Source organism: Triticum aestivum, chromosome 6B (assembly GCF_018294505.1).
Source record: "Triticum aestivum cultivar Chinese Spring chromosome 6B, IWGSC CS RefSeq v2.1, whole genome shotgun sequence".
NCBI classification, from domain to species: Eukaryota; Viridiplantae; Streptophyta; class Magnoliopsida; order Poales; family Poaceae; genus Triticum; species Triticum aestivum.
The window spans coordinates 184,042,730-184,063,328 of NC_057810.1; the positions used below are offsets into that span (position 1 = coordinate 184,042,730).

Genomic DNA, 20,599 nt, shown 5'->3' on the forward strand with positions numbered 1-20,599 from the left:
GGTCGCCCGCAGGATCGCCTGTACGTGCTGCCTTGGCGTTTGCTTGTCTGTTAAGCACAGCACTCGGCTCCAAAGGCAGACAAAAACAACACCGATTTCCCTTTATCAGATTCAGACACAAAGATTGAGAGCGTTGTACTGTACCGGCACTATACAATTAGTCGAGTAGCGCCACCAACCTACTGTCAAAAATATTAACCGCGGATTAACTCCCCATCTGCACCCGCAGGGCACGAGGGGTCGGCCCCACGCGTCGGCCCCTCAAACAGCTGCCCCGGCGAGCTGGGCCCGTCCTGTCAGGAAAATTACCGTGCCAGGTTATATATACGCGCGCCTTTACCCGGATGTCCCTGTCTCGGCATTTCCCTTCCCACCAGCTCCGCTCCACACAACAGCCAAGTACAGTGACCAGTGTACTGCTCGCTCACTCCTGGCCCTGCCGCCCTTGGATGCGCCTCGCCGCACGCCATGGCATCCGCCGTCGCCAGTAGCATGCCCGCCGCGGCCCCCGCCGCCGTCTCCTACGGCTGGCTCGGCCCACGCCTCTCCTTCAGCCGCGACGCCCCTTCTGCCGTGGCGGCGGATCACGGCAAGGCCTTGTCGCTGGAGAGCAGCTGCAAGGCGGATCAGCCCGCCGCGGCAGCGTCCAAGGACTTCATCGACTTCGAGTTCAGTTTCGGCGGGTCGGCGACCATGCTCCCCGCCGACGAGCTGTTCGCGGACGGGAAGCTGCTGCCCCTCCGGCCGCAGCCTGCCGCGGCGGCGCCGGAGGCTGAGCAGGAGCGGGAGAGTGCGCCGGCGGAGATCCCGGCGACGCCTGAGATGGTGAAAACCCACCGTCCTTCGGTGACCGAGGCGTTCGACCCCTACGTATTCTCCCCCAAGGCGCCGACGTGCTCCAGCCGCTGGCGGGAGCTGCTCAGGCTCAGGAAGGTCCAGACCCCGCAGAAGCCGTCTGCGTCGCCGTCGCCTCCGCAATCTCCTTCGCCGGTGCCGGCGACTCCCTCCAGAGCCTCCAACTCGTCGGCGGCCAGGTCCCTTAAGCTGCTGCTGCTCCAGCGGAACGGCGGCCGCGCGTCCGGTGCCGCCGCGTCGGACCTCTCCGCGTCGCCGCTCCTCCGCGACAGCTCGGACTCGGAGGCGTCCCTCTCACTCGCCTCCTCCCGCTTCTCCATGTCGTCGTCCTCCTCCTCCTCCGCCCACGACCACGAAGACTTCCCCCGCCACTCCCTCGACTCGGTCGACCTCACCCCGAAGCCACGTATCAGGCTCGTCCGCTCCCAACCCCAGCGCCATTGCCACCCGCCCGCCTCCGCCCCACCCCAGCGCCATTGCCCCCCGCCTGCCTCCGCCCCGCCGCGCGCTGCCCTCAGCCCCGCCCGTCGCCGTCCCGCCACCCCGCCGCCGCCTTCCGTGGCCTCGGTGGACTCCCCGCGCATGAACTCCTCCGGCAAGATCGTGTTCCAGGGGCTCGAGCGCAGCTCCAGCTCCCCCGCCGGCAGCGTCCACTCCAGCCTCCGGTCCCGCTCGCGCGTGATGGACCGGTCATACTCCACGCCGGTGGTGCTCAACGTGCCCGTGTGCTCGCGGCCGTCGTTCGGGTTCTTCAAGGACAAGAAGGAGACGGCGGCGAAGGACGCAGCCGCGCGGCTGCGGTCGTCGCTCGGCCGGAAGGCGGCCCATCCCGCCGCCCCCGGCGGAAGCAGCGTGAGTAGCAGAGATCTTGGCACCAGCAAATGCAATTGACCTTGTTTTGACTGAGCTAGCTAGGTTTAGCGGTAGAGCAAGTAGCCTCCATTAGGTAATACAGTACGTACTAGGCAGCTCCCATTTCCTTTGCCAAGAAAAGGGAACAGAACAAGATTGAGAGAGATAGCTAGTTTGGATTTGGAGTGAACAAGAGATCCCAAGATGGAAGAGAAAACTGCGAGCTCTGATTTTTTGTGCTTGTCTTTAGGAGAAGCTGGCTAAGCTAGAGCCCCATGTTGATGCATTTTGCTCCTCCCCATGTAAATTTTGTCTAATGTGTTTCACCATCCTTTTTCCTCTAAACTTCGTGTTCTGCTTTCTCCAAGCACATTCGATCGCGCGTTTGTTCTGAATTCTTCAGGAAGAGGAGAAAAGATATGAAAGAGATTTCTCAACTGTTGTCGTGGCGTTATTGTTGTCTGTTGTTGCAGTGCCAAATCAATGTTCAGTGTAATTAGTTACCCTATTGTTAGTATCTTAATCACTTATTGTAAAAAGTTGGGAGGAGGAGGGTGAGGGTTTAATCACGGTGCCATGTGGACCTGGTGAAAAGGAAGGGATAAACAACCGAGCATGCACAATGATACCTTTTGGTTGAAAACTTTTCATGGCTGGTGAGTGACTTGATGGAGATGCCGGCCGTTTAAACCGGAGGCAGGCAGGGCAGGAGAGGCTAGGCGAGGATGGGAGACCGGGCCGGAGCGGCTCTCCTCCCTCTCCTCTCCTCCGTGTGAGCCGGCGATCGGGCACTGTGAGCCCAGCAGCATGTGCGCGGCTCTAAGTTTCTGTGTACAAAATTATACTAGTGCTCGTAGCAGGCAAAAGGGGCAGCGGAGAAAGCAATTGAAAACACATGTAGCTGCAGGCCGGCCACTGTTTCTGAAACAGCGAGGGCTTAAACGAAGCGGGGGCTCTCGCTCGGCGCCGGAGCAGCTGGCAAAGCTGCGTCTGCGTCGCGCCCATGTGGCCGCTGCCTGCCCCGCTGCTGATTTACTAATTTTACCTCTGCCTTTCTTCACTCAATGCTACGCCATGATCTCCCCTTTACTCGTTTCTCTCTCCGTCCAGCGTCCCAGCGGCTGCTGCTTCGGGCGAGGCTTTGAGCGTGTGTTCTTGGACTCGTGCCGGCCTTGCCAAAAGGATCTTTTCTCAAGGCACACACGCTCCTTGCTAGGAGTAGTAGCTTTTTTGTTCAAAGATCCTCTTCTGTGGTGTTGCGACTGTGCTGCTCTACAACAGTACTAGGATTTGCCGCAAGCCCAGCACTGTTCCCCAGCTTTGCTGTAATACAGTAGTGCCCCAGTTTTCACTCGAGGCTGGTGGTGGCAGCATGGGGTGTGGCATCGCAGGCAAGATTCCTGGGCCTTTCTGCCTCGTGGAGCGGCGGGAAGATTTTCAGATTTGACCGCAGTCCTAGTGGAGAGAGAGGGAAGAAAAAGCTTGGCTGGCTCAGTTTCAGTAATGGCGATATGCCTGGGGAAAAAAGATGGGGATGAGGAGGAGGAGGAGGCCGTGGGTTGCATGCCGGTTGGGTCCATCAGAATCCGCGGCGTATAAGCAAGGTACGCGGCTTTGTATGGCCTAGGGGGGCTATGTATGGCCTGCGGCGGCACCTGCGGTACGCGGCTGGGTCTCGCCAGCCGTGGTACGTCCGGCTGAGAGCCTGACGGACGGACGGGGTGATCGTTGCGCGAGCCGGTGGGTGGGGAGCCATGCCGTGATGATGGGACGGTTGATGTGAGGGTGGATGGGGGCATCTGACGGCTGAGATCCTCTGCTGCGGGTGAATTCCTGCCCCTCCCGCGGGAGGCAGCGCGCCCTGACGCGTCTGTCTAAAATAATACTCCCTCCGTAAACTAATATAAGAGCGTTTAGAATACTAAAATAGTGATCTAAACGCTCTTATATTAGTTTAGAGAGGGAGTATTTTCTTGCAAGTTCCCTCTCTAAAATAATCTTGTACTACTACACTTCTGTCTTAGACCAACTTCACCGCACGACCCCAAACGGATGTCCGGATTGGCCGGATTTTGTCCGTTTGGAGCGTCGATGGGTTCGCCCGTGTCCGGCTGTGTTCGTTGGATCGTGCGTGCGCCCACCGCGCGGCCACACCCCAAATCGTGTCCGGGGTGGACGGGAATAAAAACTGAATGAAATAACTAAAAAAGCAAATAAACACATTTAAAAAAACATAAAACATATATAGGGGTCGGCCACAAAACGGCCCAGTTTCAACAGCCACTTAAAAGGCCCAGTTTCATAATTAACACAATAACAAAAAAAAACTCCTCCTGCGCGCTCCTGCCGCGCCCGTCGGTGCCGTGGCCGTCGCAGCCTTCATTGGCCGCCGGTGTCGTCGTCGTCGCTGACGAGGTCGACGTACTCCGGCGGCGTCCAAAGGTGGGGCGGCGGTGCGTGGTAGACGGGGGCGGGCTGGACGACCAGAGGTGCCTGCACCACCTCCTCCCGCGGCGACGCCTCCCGCTCCGGTGACCGCGGCGGAGTGGGGAACCAGTTCACGCCCAGGCCGGCGGCCATCTCCGGCGCAGTGTAGGACCAGCCCCACCCCTGGCCCACCAGCTGCTCGAACGCGGGTGGGTCCTCCTCCTCTGGCTCCCTCGTGACGGCCGCCAGCTGCAGCTCCGGGAACGCGACGTCCCCGGCGACAGAGAGGGCGATGGCCTCCTCCAGGCCGTCCCACTGCCGCTCGTCGTGCGTGTTCATGGAGTCGTCCATGACACGCTACAGGAGACGGGCCTCCTCCTCCGCTGTCATGCGAGGAGGGGGAGGTGGCGACGGAGACGGGGAGGGCGACGGCGTGGGCGTCAGGCCGTGCACCCGCGTATGACCGCGCGGCTCTGCACGTGGCCTCCGCGGCCCCTCCACGGTGCCGGTGAAGTAGGACGCGCGCCGCACGTCGTGCTCGTCCTGGAGCCATGTGTCCCACAGCGGGGAGTTGGAGGCATACCTGTGGTCGTAGTACAGGTCGTCGGGGATGAGGCGGCGGTGGCGGTTGATCTCATCGCGCCGTGCACGGCCGGTCGCCGGCACTGGCGGGATGGGGACCCGGTCCGCGGAGAGGTGCCATCCGTTGGGGAGGTGCGCGTCGCTCCATGGGACCGGCGTCCTCGTATCCCAGTACCTCCGGCACACGTCCGCACAGATGTACTGCCGGTCGCGCTCGCCGGAGGGCCTAGGGGCAATGGTGAAGGGGGCCGACACGGGGGCTCGACGGGAGGAGGGCGGCGGTGACGCGGGGGCTCGACGGGAGGAGCGCGGCGGTGACGCGGGCTCCTTCTTTTTCATGGATCCGCGACGGCGGCCGGAGGAGGAGCCGGCTCGAGGTCGTGCTTCCCCTTGCGGTTCCACAGACCCATGGCTGCGGCTGGCCGACGAGCTCGAGGGCGGGGAGTGGCTAGGGTTTGGGCGTGTCGGCTTTCGAGGGGGCAGAGAGGGGCCGGCATGGGGATGAGGACGACGACCGGTCCATGGGTCCCATTTAAGAAGGACGCCGACCCGTCGTTGTGCGGATGACACGTGGGGCCACCCGCCCGTGCGCATTTATGTTGGCGGGTGGGAGGTAGGTGGCCGCCTGCCACGCGGCCCCAATGCGGACGCTTGAAGCATCCGTTCGCTGTCCGCCGCGACCCAAACTCGGCGCAAGTTTGCACGAAATGGGTCGGCACGAACACAAAACGGACCAGATGGGTTCGGGCCGTTGCGCGCTGGGCCGTCTCATTTGTCCCTTTTACCCCAAACGAACGGGTCCGGACAAGATAGGGTCGTACGGTGGAGTTGGCCTTAGGGTGAGATTAATATATTTTTCGGAAATACAAGCGCCCACAACGTGTGGGTTTTTGCATCTCGCCCACACGCATGAATCTGTTGGAAATATGCCCTAGAGGCAATAATAAAAGGATTATTATTATATTTCCTTGTTCATGATAATTGTCTTTTATTCATGCTATAATTGTATAATACGAAAATCGTAATACACGTGTGAATACATAGACCACAACATGTCCCTAGTGAGCCTCTAGTTGACTAGCTCGTTGATCAACAGATATTCATGGTTTCCCGACTATGGACATTGGATGTCTTTGATAATGGGATCACATCATTAGGAGAATGATGTGATGGACAAGACCCAATCCTAAGCATAGCATAAGATCGTGTAGTTCGTTTTGCTAGAGCTTTTCCAATGTCAAGTATCTTTTCCTTAGACCATGAGATCATGTAACTCCCGGATACCGTAGGAGTGCTTTGGGTGTGCCAAACGTCACAACGTAACTGGGTGACTATAAAGGTATACTACGGGTATCTCCGAAAATGTTTGTTGGGTTGACACGGATCGAGACTGGGATTTGTCACTCCGTATTACGGAGAGGTATCACTGGGCCCACTCGGTAATGCATCATCATAATGAGCTCAAAGTGACCAAGTGTCTGGTCACGGGATCATGCATTACGGTACGAGTAAAGTGACCTGCCGGTAACAAGATTGAACGAGGTATTGGGATACCGACGATCGAATCTCGGGCAAGTAACATACCGATTGACAAAGGGAATTGTACACGGGGTTGCTTGAATCCTCGATATCGTGTTTCATCCGATGAGATAATCGAGGAGCATGTGGGAGCCAACATGGGTATCTAGATCCCGCTGTTGGTTATTGACCGGAGAGCAGTCTCGGTCATGTCTACGTGTCTCCCGAACCCGTAGGGTCTACACACTTAAGGTTCGGTGACGCTAGGGTTGTAAAGATATTAGTATGCAGCAAACCGAAAGTTGTTCGGAGTCCCGGATGAGATCCCGAACATCACGAGGAGTTCCAGAATGGTTCGGAGGTAAAGAATTATATATGGGAAGTCGAGTTTCGGCCATCGGAAAAGTTTTGGGGTCACCGGTATTGTATCGGGACCACCGGAAGGGTCCCGGGGGTCCACCGGGTGGGGCCACCCATCCCGGAGGGCTCCATGGGCTGAAGTGGGAGGGGAACCAGCCCCTGGTGGGTTGGTGCACCCCCCTGGGCCCCCCTCTGCACCTAGGTTTGGGAACCCTAGGGGAGGTGGCGCCTCCACTTGCCTTGGGGGGCAAGTTTCCCCCCTTGGCCGCCGCCCCCCTAGGAGATCCCACCTCCTAGGGCCGGCGCCCCCCTGGGGTCCCTATATAAATAGGGGGGGTGGGAGGGCAGCCGCACCCTGATACCTGGCGCCTCCCTTCCCCCCTTGCTACACCTCTCCCTGCACCCTGACACCTGGCGCCTCCCTTCCCCCCTTGCTACACCTCTCCCTTCCGCAAACGCTTGGTGAAGCCCTGCCGGATCCCTGCTGCATCCACCACCACGCCGTCGTGCTGCTGGATCATCATCAACCTCTCCTTCCCCATTGCTGGACCAAGAAGGAGGAGACGTCACGCTGACCGTACGTGTGTTGAACGCGGAGGTGCCGTCCGTTTGGCTCTAGGATCGCCGGTGATTTGGATCACGACGAGTACGACTCCCTCAACCCCGTTCTCTTGAACGCTTCCGCTCGTGATCTACAAGGGTATGTAGATGCACTCCTCTCTCTCATTGCTAGATGAACTCATAGATTGATCTTGGTGAACATAGATTTTTTTTATTTATTGCAACGTTCTCCAACAGTGGCATCATGAGCTAGGTCTATGCGTAGTTCTCTATTGCACGAGTAGAACACAAATCTGTTGTGGGCGTAAATGTTGTCAACTTTCTTGCCACTACTAGTCTTATTTTGCTTCAGCGGTATTGTGGGATGAAGCGGCCCGGACCGACCTTACACGTACGCTTACGTGAGACAGGTTCCACCGACTGACATGCACTAGTTGCATAAGGTGGCTAGCGGGTGTCTGTCTCTCCCACTTTAGTTGGAGCGGATTCGATGAAAAGGGTCCTTATGAAGGGCAAATAGAAGTTGACAAATCACGCTGTGGTTATTCGTAGGTAAGAAAACGTTCTTGCTAGAACCCTATTGCAGCGACGTAAAAGATGCAACAAGAATTAGAGGACGTCTAACTTGTTTTTGCAGCAATTGCTTTGTGATGTGATATGGCCAAAAGTTGTGATGAATGATGAATGATATATTGTGATGTATGAGATCATGTCTTGTAATAGGAATCACGACTTGCATGTCGATGAGTATGACAACCGGCAGGAGCCATAGGAGTTGTCTTAATTATTGTATGACCTGCGTGTCAATGATTTAACGCCATGTAATTACTTTACTTTATTGCTAAACCGTTAGCCATAGTAGTAGAAGTAATAGTTGGCGAGCAACTTCATGGAGACACGATGATGGAGATCATGGTGTCATGCCGGTGACGAAGATGATCATGGAGCCCCAAAGATGGAGATCAAAGGAGCTATATGATATTGGCCATATCATGTCACTACTATTTAATTGCATGTGATGTTTATTATGTTTTTGCATCTTGTTTACTTAGAACGACGGTAGTAAATAAGATGATCCCTCATAATAATTTCAAGAAAGTGTTCTCCCTAACTTTGCGCCGTTGCTAAAGTTCGTCGTTTCGAAGCACCACGTGATGATCGGGTGTGATAGATTCCTACGTTCACATACAACGGGTGTAAGAAAGTTTTACACATGCAAAAACACTTAGGTTAACTTGACGAGCCTAGCATGTACAGACATGGCCTCGGAACACAGAGGCCGAAAGGTCGAACATGAGTCGTATGGAAGATACGATCAACATGGAGATGTTCACCGATGATGACTAGTCCGTCTCACGTGATGATCGGACACGGCCTAGTCGACTCGGATCATGTAACACTTAGATGACTAGAGGGATGTCAAATCTGAGTGGGAGTTCATTAAATAATTTGATTAGATGAACTTAATTATCATGAACTTAGTCTAAAATCTTTGCAAAAAAAATGTCTTGTAGATCAAATGGCCAACGTTCATGTCAACATGAACTTCAACGCGTTTCTGGAGAAAACCAAGCTGAAAGATGATGGCAGCAACTATACGGACTGGGTCCGGAACCTGAGGATCATCCTCATAGCTGCCAAGAAAGCATATGTTCTAGAAGGACCGCTAGGTGAAGCACCCATCCCAGAGAACCAAGACGTTCTGAACGCTTGGCAGTCACGTGCTGATGATTACTCCCTCGTTCAGTGCGGCATGCTTTACAGCTTAGAACCGGGGCTCCAAAAGCGTTTTGAGCAACACAGAGCATATGAGATGTTCGAGGAGCTGAAAATGGTTTTCCAAGGTCACGCCCGGGTCGAGAGATATGAAGTCTCCGACAAGTTCTATAGTTGTAAGATGGAGGAAAATAGTTCTGTCAGTGAGCACATACTCAAAATGTCTGGGTTGCACAACCGCCTGTCCCAACTGGACATTAACCTCCCGGATGAGGCGGTCATTGACAGAATCCTTCAGTCGCTCCCACCGAGCTACAAGAGCTTTGTGATGAACTACAATATGCAGGGGATGGTGAAAACTATTCCTGGAGTATTTTCAATGCTGAAGTCGGCAGAGGTAGAAATCAAGAAAGAACGTCAAGTGTTGATGGTCAATAAAACCACCAAGTTCAAGAAAGGCAAGGGTAAGAAGAACTTCAAGAAGGACGGCAAGGATGTTGCCGCGCCCGGTAAGCCAGTTGCCGGGAAGAAGTCAAAGAATGGACCCAAGCCTGAGACTGAGTGGTTTTATTGCAAAGGGAAGGGTCACTGGAAGCGGAACTGCCCCAAATACTTAGCGGAGAAGAAGGCCGGCAACACTAAAGGTATATGTGATATACATGTAATTGATGTGTACCTTACCAGTACTCGTAGTAACTCCCGGGTATTTGATACCGGTGCCGTTGCTCATATTTGTAACTCACAGCAGGAGCTGTGGAATAAGCGGAGACTGGCGAAGGACGAGGTAACGATGCACGTCGGGAATGATTCCAAGGTTGATGTGATCGCCGTCGGCACGCTACCTCTACATTTACCCACGGGATTAGTTTTAAACCTTAATAATTGTTATTTAGTGCCAAGTTTGAGCATGAACATTGTATCTGGATCTCGTTTAATACGAGATGGCTACTCATTTAAATCCGAGAATAATGGTTGTTCTATTTATATGAGAGATATGTTTTATGGTCATGCCCCGATGGTGAATGGTTTATTCTTAATGAATCTCGAACGTAATGTTACACATATTCATAGTGTGAATACCAAAAGATGTAAATTTGATAACGATAGTCCCACATACTTGTGGCACTGCCGCCTTGGTCACATTGGTGTCAAGCGCATGAAGAAGCTCCATGCTGATGGACTTTTAGAGTCTCTCAATTATGAATCATTTGACACATGCGAACCATGCCTCATGGGCAAAATGACCAAGACTCCGTTCTCCGGAACAATGGAGCGAGCAACCAACTTATTGGAAATCATACATACTGATGTGTGTGGTCCAATGAGCGTTGAGGCTCGCGGAGGATATCATTACGTTCTCACTCTCACTGATGACTTAAGTAGATATGGGTATGTCTACTTGATGAAACACAAGTCTGAGACCTTTGAAAAGTTCAAGGAATTTCAGAATGAAGTATAGAATCAATGTGACCGAAAGATAAAATTCTTACGATCAGATCGTGGAGGAGAGTATTTAAGTCACGAATTTGGTACGCACTTTAGAAAATGTGGAATCGTTTCACAACTCGTGCCGCCTGGAACACCTCAGCGTAATGGTGTGTCCGAACATCGTAATCGCACTCTATTGGATATGGTGCGATCTATGATGTCTCTTACAGATTTACCGCTATCTTTTTGGGGATACGCTCTAGAGATAGCTACATTCACTTTAAATAGGGCACCGTCTAAATCTGTTGAGATGACACCGTATGAATTATGGTTTGGGAAGAAACCTAAGCTGTCGTTTCTAAAAGTTTGGGGATGCGATGCTTATGTCAAGAAACTTCAACCTGAAAAGCTCGAACCCAAGTCGGAAAAATGCGTCTTCATAGGATACCCCAAGGAAACCATTGGGTATACCTTCTACCTTAGATCCGAAGGCAAGATCTTTGTTGCCAAGAACGGATCCTTTCTGAAAAAAGAGTTTCTCTCGAAAGGAGTAAGTGGGAGGAAAGTAGAACTCGATGAAGTACTACCTCTTGAACCAGAAAGTAGTGCAGCTCAGGAAAATGTTCCTGTGGTGCCTACACCGACTGGAGAGGAAATTAATGATGATGATCAAGGTACTTCGGATCAAGTTGCTACTGAACTTCGTAGGTCCACAAGGTCACGTTCCACACCAGAGTGGTATGGCAACCCTGTCCTAGAAATCATGTTGTTAGACAACGGTGAACCTTCGAACTATGAAGAAGCGATGGCGGGCCCAGATTCCAACAAATGGCTTGAAGCCATGCAATCCGAGATAGAATCCATGTATGAAAACAAAGTATGGACTTTGACAGACTTGCCCGATGATCGGCGAGCGATAGAAAACAAGTGGATCTTTAAGAAGAAGACGGACATGGATGGTAATGTCACCATCTATAAAGCACGACTTGTCGCTAAGGGTTATCGGCAAGTTCAAGGGGTTGACTACGATGAGACTTTCTCTCCCGTAGAGAAGCTGAAATCCGTCCGAATCATGTTAGCAATTGCCGCATACTATGATTATGAGATATGGCAGATGGACGTCAAAACGGCATTCCTTAACGGCTATCTTAAGTAAGAACTGTATATGATGCAGCCGGAAGGTTTTGTCAATCCTAAGAATGCTAACAAGGTGCGCAAGCTCCAGCGATCCATTTATGGGCTGGTGCAAGCATCTCAGAGTTGGAACATTCGCTTTGATGAGATGATCAAAGCGTTTGGGTTTATGCAGACTTATGGAGAAGCCTGTGTTTACAAGAAAATGAGTGGGAGCTCTGTAGCATTTCTCATATTATATGTAGATGACATACTTTTGATGGGAAATGATATAGAACTTTTGGACAGCATTAAGGCCTACTTGAATAAGTGTTTTTCAATGAAGGACCTTGAAGAAGCTGCTTACATATTAGGCATAAAGATCTATAGGGATAGATCGAGACGCCTCATAGGTCTTTCACAAAGCACATACCTTGATAAGATATTGAAGAAGTTCAATATGGATTAGTCCAAGAAAGGGTTCTTGCCTGTGTTGCAAGGTGTGAGATTGAGCTCACCTCAATGCCCGACCACGGCAGAAGATAAAGAAGAGATGAGTGTCATCCCCTATGCCTCAGCCATAGGATCTATTATGTATGCCATGCTGTGTACTAGACCAGATGTAAACCTTGCCGTAAGTTTGGTAGGAAGGTACCAAAGTAATCCCGGCAAGGAACACTGGACAGCGGTCAAGAATATCCTGAAGTACCTGAAAAGGACAAAGGACATGTTTCTCGTTTATGGAGGTGACGAAGAGCTCATCGTAAAGGGTTACGTCAACGCTAGCTTCGACATAGATCTGGATGACTCTAAGTCACAAACCGGATACGTGTATATGTTGAATCGTGGAGCAGTAAGCTGGTGCAGTTGCAAGCAGAGCGTCGTGGCGGGATCTACATGTGAAGCGGAGTACATGGCAGCCTCGGAGGCATCGCATGAAGCAATATGGATGAAGGAGTTCATCACCGACCTAGGAGTCATACCCAATGCGTCGGGGCCGATCACTCTCTTCTGTGACAACACTGGAGCTATTGCCCTTGCCAAGGAGCCTAGGTTTCACAAGAAGACCAGGCACATCAAGCGTCATTTCAACTCCATCCGTGAAAATGTTCAAGATGGAGACATAGATATTTGCAAAGTACATATGAATCTGAATGTCGCAGATCTGTTGACTAAACCTCTTCCGCGAGCAAAACATGATCAACACTAGAACTCTATGGGTGTTCGATTCATCACAATGTAACTAGATTATTGACTCTAGTGCAAGTGGGAGACTGTTGGAAATATGCCCTAGAGGCAATAATAAAAGGATTATTATTATATTTCCTTGTTCATGATAATTGTCTTTTATTCATGCTATAATTGTATTATCCGGAAATCGTAATACACGTGTGAATACATAGACCACAACATGTCCCTAGTGAGCCTCTAGTTGACTAGCTCGTTGATCAATAGATAGTCATGGTTTCCTGACTATGGACATTGGATGTCTTTGATAACGGGATCACATCATTAGGAGAATGATGTCATGGACAAGACCCAATCCTAAGCATAGCACAAGATCGTGTAGTTCGTTTTGCTAGAGCTTTTCCAATGTCAAGTATCTTTTCCTTAGACCATGAGATCATGTAACTCCCGGATACCGTAGGAGTGCTTTGGGTGTGCCAAACGTCACAACGTAACTGAGTGACTATAAAGGTATACTACGGGTATCTCTGAAAGTGTCTGTTGGGTTGACACGGATCGAGACTGGGATTTGTCACTCCGTATTACGGAGAGGTATCACTGGGCCCACTCGGTAATGCATCATCATAATGAGCTCAAAGTGACCAAGTGTCTGGTCACGGGATCATGCATTATGGTACGAGTAAAGTGACTTGCCGGTAACGAGATTGAACGAGGTATTGGGATACCGACGATCGAATCTCGGGCAAGTAACATACCGATTGACAAAGGGAATTGTATACGGGGTTGCTTGAATCCTCGACATCGTGTTTCATCCGATGAGATCATCGAGGAGCATGTGGGAGCCAACATGGGTATCTAGATCTCGTTGTTGGTTATTGACCGTAGAGCAGTCTCGGTCATGTCTACGTGTCTCCGAACCCGTAGGGTCTACACACTTAAGGTTAGGTGACGCTAGGGTTGTAAAGATATTAGTATGCAGCAAACCGAAAGTTGTTCGGAGTCTCGGATGAGATCCCGGACGTCACGAGGAGTTCTGGAATGGTCCGGAGGTAAAGAATTATATATGGGAAGTCGAGTTTCGGCCATCGGGAAAGTTTCGGGGTCACCGGTATTGTACCGGGACCACCGGAAGGGTCCCGGGGGTCCACCGGGTGGGGCTACCCATCCCGGAGAGCTCCATGGGCTGAAGTGGGAGGGGAACCAGCCCATGGTGGGCTGGTGCGCCCCCCTGGGCCCCCCTCTGCGCCTAGGGTTGGGAACCCTAGGGGAGGGGGCGCCTCCACTTGCCTTGGGGGGCAAGTTTCCCCCTTGGCCGGCGCCCCCCTAGGAGATCCCATCTCCTAGGGCCGGCGCCCCTCCTGGGGTCCATATGTAAAGAGGAGGGGTGGGAGGGCAGCCGCACCCTGACACCTGGCGCCTCCCTTCCCCCCTTGCTACACCTCTCCCTTCCGCAGATGCTTGGTGAAGCCCTGCCGGATCCCTGCTGCATCCACCACCACGCCGTCGTGCTGCTGGATCTTCATCAACCTCTCCTTCCCCCTTGCTGGATCAAGAAGGAGGAGACGTCACGCTGATCGTATGTGTGTTGAACGCGGAGGTGCCGTCCGTTCGGCGCTAGGATCTCCGGTGATTTGGATCACGACGAGTACGACTCCCTCAACCCCGTTCTCTTGAACGCTTCCGCTCGCGATCTACAAGGGTATGTAGATGCACTCCTCTCTCTCGTTGCTAGATGAACTCATAGATTGATCTTGGTGAACGTAGAATTTTTTTTATTTTACGCAACGTTCCCCAACAGAATCAACGTCCGTTTTTGTTTGCACGAATTTTGGCATTGCCTGCCACGTAGGACTGGGCTGGTGTGGGCATTTATCAGGTTGCCCACACGTCCGTTTCACCACAAGGAGGGACCGATTTGTGGTTCGTTTGTGTTTGCACGAATCTTGGCATGTTTTGCCTGCCTCATAGGACTGGGCTGGTGTGGGCATTTATCAGGTCGCCCACACGTCCATTTCATCACACGGAGGGGGCGGTGTGTGGGTGTTTAGCAGTTCACGCACCGTCAGTTTTCACGCATGTAGAGAGGCTGGTGTGTGCGCGTTTATCAGTTTGCCCACACGCTCGTCTCCTATCCTACACACAAATTTGTCAGTTGCCATGTGTTTTGCAGGATACATGGCAACTGCCCTAGCGTAGTTGTAACTTGTAAGCAGATGGCAACTCACTTTTACCCGAGTTGCCATGTATTTTTGCAGGATACATGGCAACTGCCCTACCATGCTTGTAAGCAGATGTCAACTCTCTCTTTACCCGAACATGTTTTTCTGCCATGCCTTTTTCGTAGTGCTACATGGCAACTGCATAGTGTTAGTAGGTGTCAACTCCTAAAGTTTTCAAATCATGGCAACTATAGTAGACCAGACCATACATGGCAACAGCTGTAGTTGTCCAAAAAGGGCATCCGACACTTGACCTGAGATGACAACTACAGTTGAGCAACCATGACAACTGTAATTGTCAGACAAGGCAACTGTAGTTCAGCAACATGGCAACTGCAGTTAAATGAACATGGAAGGGGTCCGGACCATGGCAACTGCGGGGACGCGTGGTGACTGTCACGCGGAGCGTGCGGGACCGTGAGTACAAGCATGTGGGTGTCATCTATTTTGCCCACACATAGGCGTGTGAGAGGGACCGCGAGGCAAAAGACCGATCGTGTGGGCATTATTTGTATCACCCACACGTAGACATGTGGAATGGTTCCTTATCGGGACTCCTTTTTTTGTATCGAGATAATCTTATTTCTCCTCTGCCCCTGGCCGTGGCAAGCGGCTTTGCGAGTATTGAATCGTTTCAAAAGGACGTCCAAAAAAAGGCTAACACAATTTTCCAATTCAAAACAATCTTGTCAGCTATCTCAATTTGAGTTGATGAGTAGTATTTCTTGGTAAGAAAAATATATTAGTAAATACTTTTAGGGTTTTTTTGCGAATAATGTTTTTAGGGGTTTAAAAAAGGTAAATGCTAGCAAATGTTTCCAGGACAGATGTGGTTGATATGGGCTCGTGGACGACCATAAGACAATGGGACTGCCCAGGGGCAAGTCGCCTAAAAATCCAATTTGAGTAAGTCAGTTTTTACCCCTATAAAAAGAGTAAGTCGACTTTTTTCAGTGCAGCAGAATCAGAAACGACTTGAATTAATTTGGATAAGTCAATTATTTTTGCAAGAGCATTGGGCCCTTTGCAACCACATAGATAAGCCCACCAGCTACTTGGACTTGGTTTGAAATCTAATAACACACGATAAAAAAATAAAATTTTCTAGGAAAGAATGAATTAATGTAATTGCTCAAACGAGTGTATGATGTCTTCTCTGGTGATATGCCAACACGAGCAACAGAAGCGCCCCGTGAACCCATCCAGCCTTGGCGTCTTGTCAAGGGCATGAACTTAACCACCACCTCGATCTCATCAGCGGAGAAAGGGCCATCTAGGTGAGAGTGACCCATAGGGACCACTCAAAGCATTCTAGACTCAATGGAACAACTCCTCAGCTGATAAGAGCATAATATACCCTAGGAAAACCCATCCGACCACCGAGAGGCCATCTTTCCCTGTGACAATTTCACCATTATCATGAAGGACAAACATGGCATCCCTTCGGTGGCGGTGACTCGCATGTTGATGGAAGAACCTAGTGTTAGCATCCCCTTTCCGCAGCGATTTTTGTCTCGCAATCATCCTTTAAGAAAATAACCCTAGGAGCATACGCTTAAGAATTCTATGCGGCCCCACTTCCATGGGGAGATGGTGATTTCTATCGTGATGGTGAGCTGCAACTTGTATTCCCAATCAACGATCGTCCCAGTGTTTTAGCGCCCTCGCGGCAGCCTTGAGCTTGTCAACTAAAACCCTTAAGGGATTCCCTAAACCATGGATTGAGTTCTAAGCCCTGGAAACCACATCCAAAAAACCACCAACCTTGTGTGAAAAGCATTCGAACAATCTCCGCCCGATCTTTACCTCCATGTCCAAGTCCAACAACAATGGACAATGATCAAATAAGGCCGCCCCCAGTACCGAGCAAAGACATAAGGGGTAGAGCTCTTCCCACGTAATAACCGTGAAAACATGGTCGATGTTCTCCAACGTGGGTTGTTACCTCTCATTGGACCATGTATAGCTCCGACCATTGAGACAAATTTCCTTGAGTTCAAGCCTATTCAAATTTCCTCGGCTACGAGCAATCATGTACATGTTGACAACCACATTATTCTTGTCCTCAAGATTAACCAAGAGGTTGAAATCCCTAGCCACGACCCAAAGGCCAGCATGCAAATCACGAATGTCCATGAGTACCTAAAGAAACGTAGCCTACGCCTCATTGTCCATTGGCCAATAAACCCTCGTGAACAACATGACAAGTTGGCAAGGTGGAGAGAGATGAACTACGGTAAGAGGCGCAAGGCCGGTGTAGAGTGTAGGCTTTAACTCGTGGAGGCACAATTGCTGCAAGACATGGTGGTCGAGGATAACCGTCTCATAATGATGGATCCAAATGGAATGGATGAAAGGGTAAGAATGTTTGAGGAGACGATGTGATAAAAGATCTTGGCATTTAGAATGACATGGAGAGGAGCATACTTGGGACTTGGGAGGAGGGAGCGACGCAAACTTGGGAGTACCAAGTGATGCCAACGACATTGATATCTGCTGAATATGTGCATAATAATCTGCTTTTGGTCGAATTTTGATTTTAGTTGACTTTGTTCTTGGATGATGGTTCATGTTTTGTTCATGCATTTGGAGCCTATGCTATGTTAATTTCAAAATTCAAAATATGGTTTATAATGTTGTTTAAGTGTGTGATACAGACTGTAAAAAGTTTGATCTATATCCATACGAAATTAATGATCCATTAGAGTGTATATGCACACATATAAGAAAAAGGAGTGAGAAAATAATTAAGGCTCTAGTTTCAGGGAATCTAACTTTGTACACAAGCCCTACAATCTGTAAAAATTTATAGAGAGCGCTACAAAACAGTTTGAAACGCTGCCTTTTTTATTCTGCTACAGTGCCCTAAGATCACGTTTGGTTTTTCTCCATACCTTGTGAGCCTTTTGTGTCGCATGATAGATTTCCTGGCGGATAAATTGGACGTCTTATTTGTGGTAAATTTTAGCCAATGGTGTACTTTTTTCAAAAATAGAAAAGTTCATCAAAATTAGAAAGTATCTCAAACATAAATACAAAAGTACATCGAAGTCCCTGCACATCGAACGATCACTATCACTGTCAGAATGAGTCGTCAATGCACCGTCGTTGTTGCTCCCTATCGAAGCCTGTTTGACCTCGTCGATAACTGTTGAAAAGTCTTCCTGCATACCTCCTAAGGACCAGCGCCCTGAAACCACAGTCATCGGCGTTAAACTCTTGAATATCCGAAGCACTTCACACCGAATCTTTCCATTGCACACGCCCGATGAGAATTCCTAACCTCGCCATCCCAAGGAGAGGACATGGATCTAGTAGAAGCTCCATCGACATGTACGGAATCGAGGACGATTGAAGCCTAAAAGACAAACCCAAAGAAGAAACGTCGCTATCCGCCTGAGTACCGCACTTGCGAGGTCTAAAATATCGAGTTAAATGCATTATTGGTGCTCTAACTTGCCGTGCGGTGCATACACGGTGCCTCCGCCCGTGTTGTCCGCGTGGCACGACAGCTGGCCCACATGTCAGTGGGTGTGAGTGTTGCCTGCGCTGGGTGGAATGCGTACGAGCTTTGTTTGCATAAACCCCCTGCAATTTAATCAAAGTCACAAGTAAGCCCTTGCTATTTATGCTAATAACAGAGAAAAATAATAATGTATTTGAATTGGTTTCAACCATGGGACCTCCAGGTTAAATAGCACCCACACTAGCCACCTAGACTAATAGTACTTTGTGTACAATAGTTAGCTGGAAACTTATATAGTCTATCTATCGCTCTGCAATTTCCATTCTATTTTTTCTTTCAAGTTATTGTTTGGTTTTTATGATATATGTAAAAAATTCAATATAAAATACAATAATTATCAATATGCGATTGTTGTCTATTTTAATTCTTTATTCTATTTTTATTATTTGTAGTTTGAACAGGTAAATATGAACTTTTTCTAAAAAAATTATTGATTTAGACAGTACAACGTATATTATAAAATATTGCATAAATTTGTTGTATCTTCATTTATGACCACAATCACGCATAATTATTTTGTATCTTCAACATGTATTAACAATCATTGTGTAAAAAAATAAATTCTATATATGTGTTAAAACATGTTTGTAGAAATGTAAGAATAATTTTACACAATAATTTTTTAATACATATTGAACATTTTATGAAATAGATGTTGTAAATATTTTGAATGCATGGCGGACATTTTTCAAAAACATGTTGGCTTAAAAAAATGCACTAACACTTTTGTAAGTTAATGACAGATAATATGTTGAATAGTTCTCTTTTTCAAACATGCAAATTTCTTAATTTTTTTTTTCAATTTCTCGCGAGTTAACCTTTTCCTTCTTATTTCTCTTTGTTATTTCACCCACTATGATAAATACTTCCTCCGTTCCTAAATATAAGTCTTTGTAGAGATTTCATTATAGAGACTACATTCGGATGTATATAGACGCTTTTTAGAGTATATGTTCATTCATTTTGCTTCGTATGTAGTCTATAATGAAATCTCTTCAAAGACTTATATTTAGGAACAGAGGGAATAGAAGTGTATCTGGTTATTGCACAGACAACTTTTCATGGCCTAGTGGTTAATTAGCACATTTGTGCAGGCTGTGTGCGTAGGAACCGAGTTCGAATATTGCCGGCACGCTCTTTATTTGTTACTATTGTTCTCTTTGTTCCTAAATATAAGTTTTTTTTAGAGATTTTAATATAAACTACATACAGAACAAAATGAGTGAAATTATACTTTAAAATACGTCTACATACATTCGTATACATATATTAAAGAACAGAGGGAGTACTATTTTATCCCACGTGCTAACATGCGGGGCCTAGATCTGACAGGTGGGATCAATGCCATTTGGCATATCTAAACACAATGTCAAGATCTTTTGCAGAAATTATTTGAAGTAGGAGTTTTCTGTAAAACAAATTGCACACTTCTCTCGCATCCATTGACATGTGGGCGGATGCCATGTGGATAGTGCATATGTCCGGATGCGGACGAAGGCACCGTATTTGAATGCTCGGACAAGTTACGACATTAGTTTCGTGTATTTTACAAATTTAGGCACTAAAATGACCACATCGGACAAAAGTTGAGGCACCCATATGATGTATATAAGTCTAAAAATCCCAACATAAACCACTAGCCGAATCTAAGGCACTCCCCTCCGTCACAACTGAACACTTGGACATTTGGCAAAAATATGGCTTCTAAACCAAACATGGTCTAAAATCATGGATCGATTTTACGTTTGGTGTCTTTGTGCTCTCGCGGACTTAGAGCATCTCTAGCAGACCCCGTATAATGCCGACCCACAAAATGTGTTTACAGTTCGCTGTAGATAAGATTTGCGGGTCGAATTCGTGCGCTGCATATCAGACCCCATATATGAAACTATAAAATTTTAAGAAGGCATTCGCGGGAGAAACTTGCAACAACATTGATCATGCATTAGTTCATCTACATAATACATTGATCATACATAGTTCATTTACATTGATCATACTACTGGGGGAATCTGCGGGCCCGAGCCTAGCTACCAAAAATCGACGAGCTCGCGGCGGCGGCGACACGGCGGAGGAGCCGGAGGAGCTCAGTCCTCGTCGGCGGAGTCGAGGTCGATGAAGAATTTGACCTGGTCCGCCTTCATGAAGCGCATGTCCGCCTTCTTGGACACGTGCGCGTGCAACGCCGTGACGCCCACCTGGAGGAACATCTGCTCGTACTCGAGCTCGCGGCGGCGGAGCGCTTCGGCCTCCT

The 20,599-nt window shown here is 49.2% G+C and overlaps 1 protein-coding gene across 1 annotated transcript; it reads left to right on the forward strand.

The window, feature by feature from the left end:
- The first annotated feature begins 356 nt into the window (after nucleotides 1-356).
- On the forward strand, nucleotides 357-2,052 carry LOC123136482 (protein VASP homolog). Its single transcript, XM_044555855.1, has one exon. The coding sequence runs from the start codon at nucleotides 469-471 to the stop codon at nucleotides 1,744-1,746; it is 1,278 nt and encodes a 425-aa protein (XP_044411790.1). The 5' UTR covers nucleotides 357-468; the 3' UTR covers nucleotides 1,747-2,052.
- Nucleotides 2,053-20,599: the final 18,547 nt, after the last annotated feature.

Coding starts and splice junctions, on each gene's coding strand:
- LOC123136482 (XM_044555855.1), top strand. CDS start 469: ATGGCATCCGCCGTCGCCAGTAGCATGCCCGCCGCGGCCCCCGCCGCC.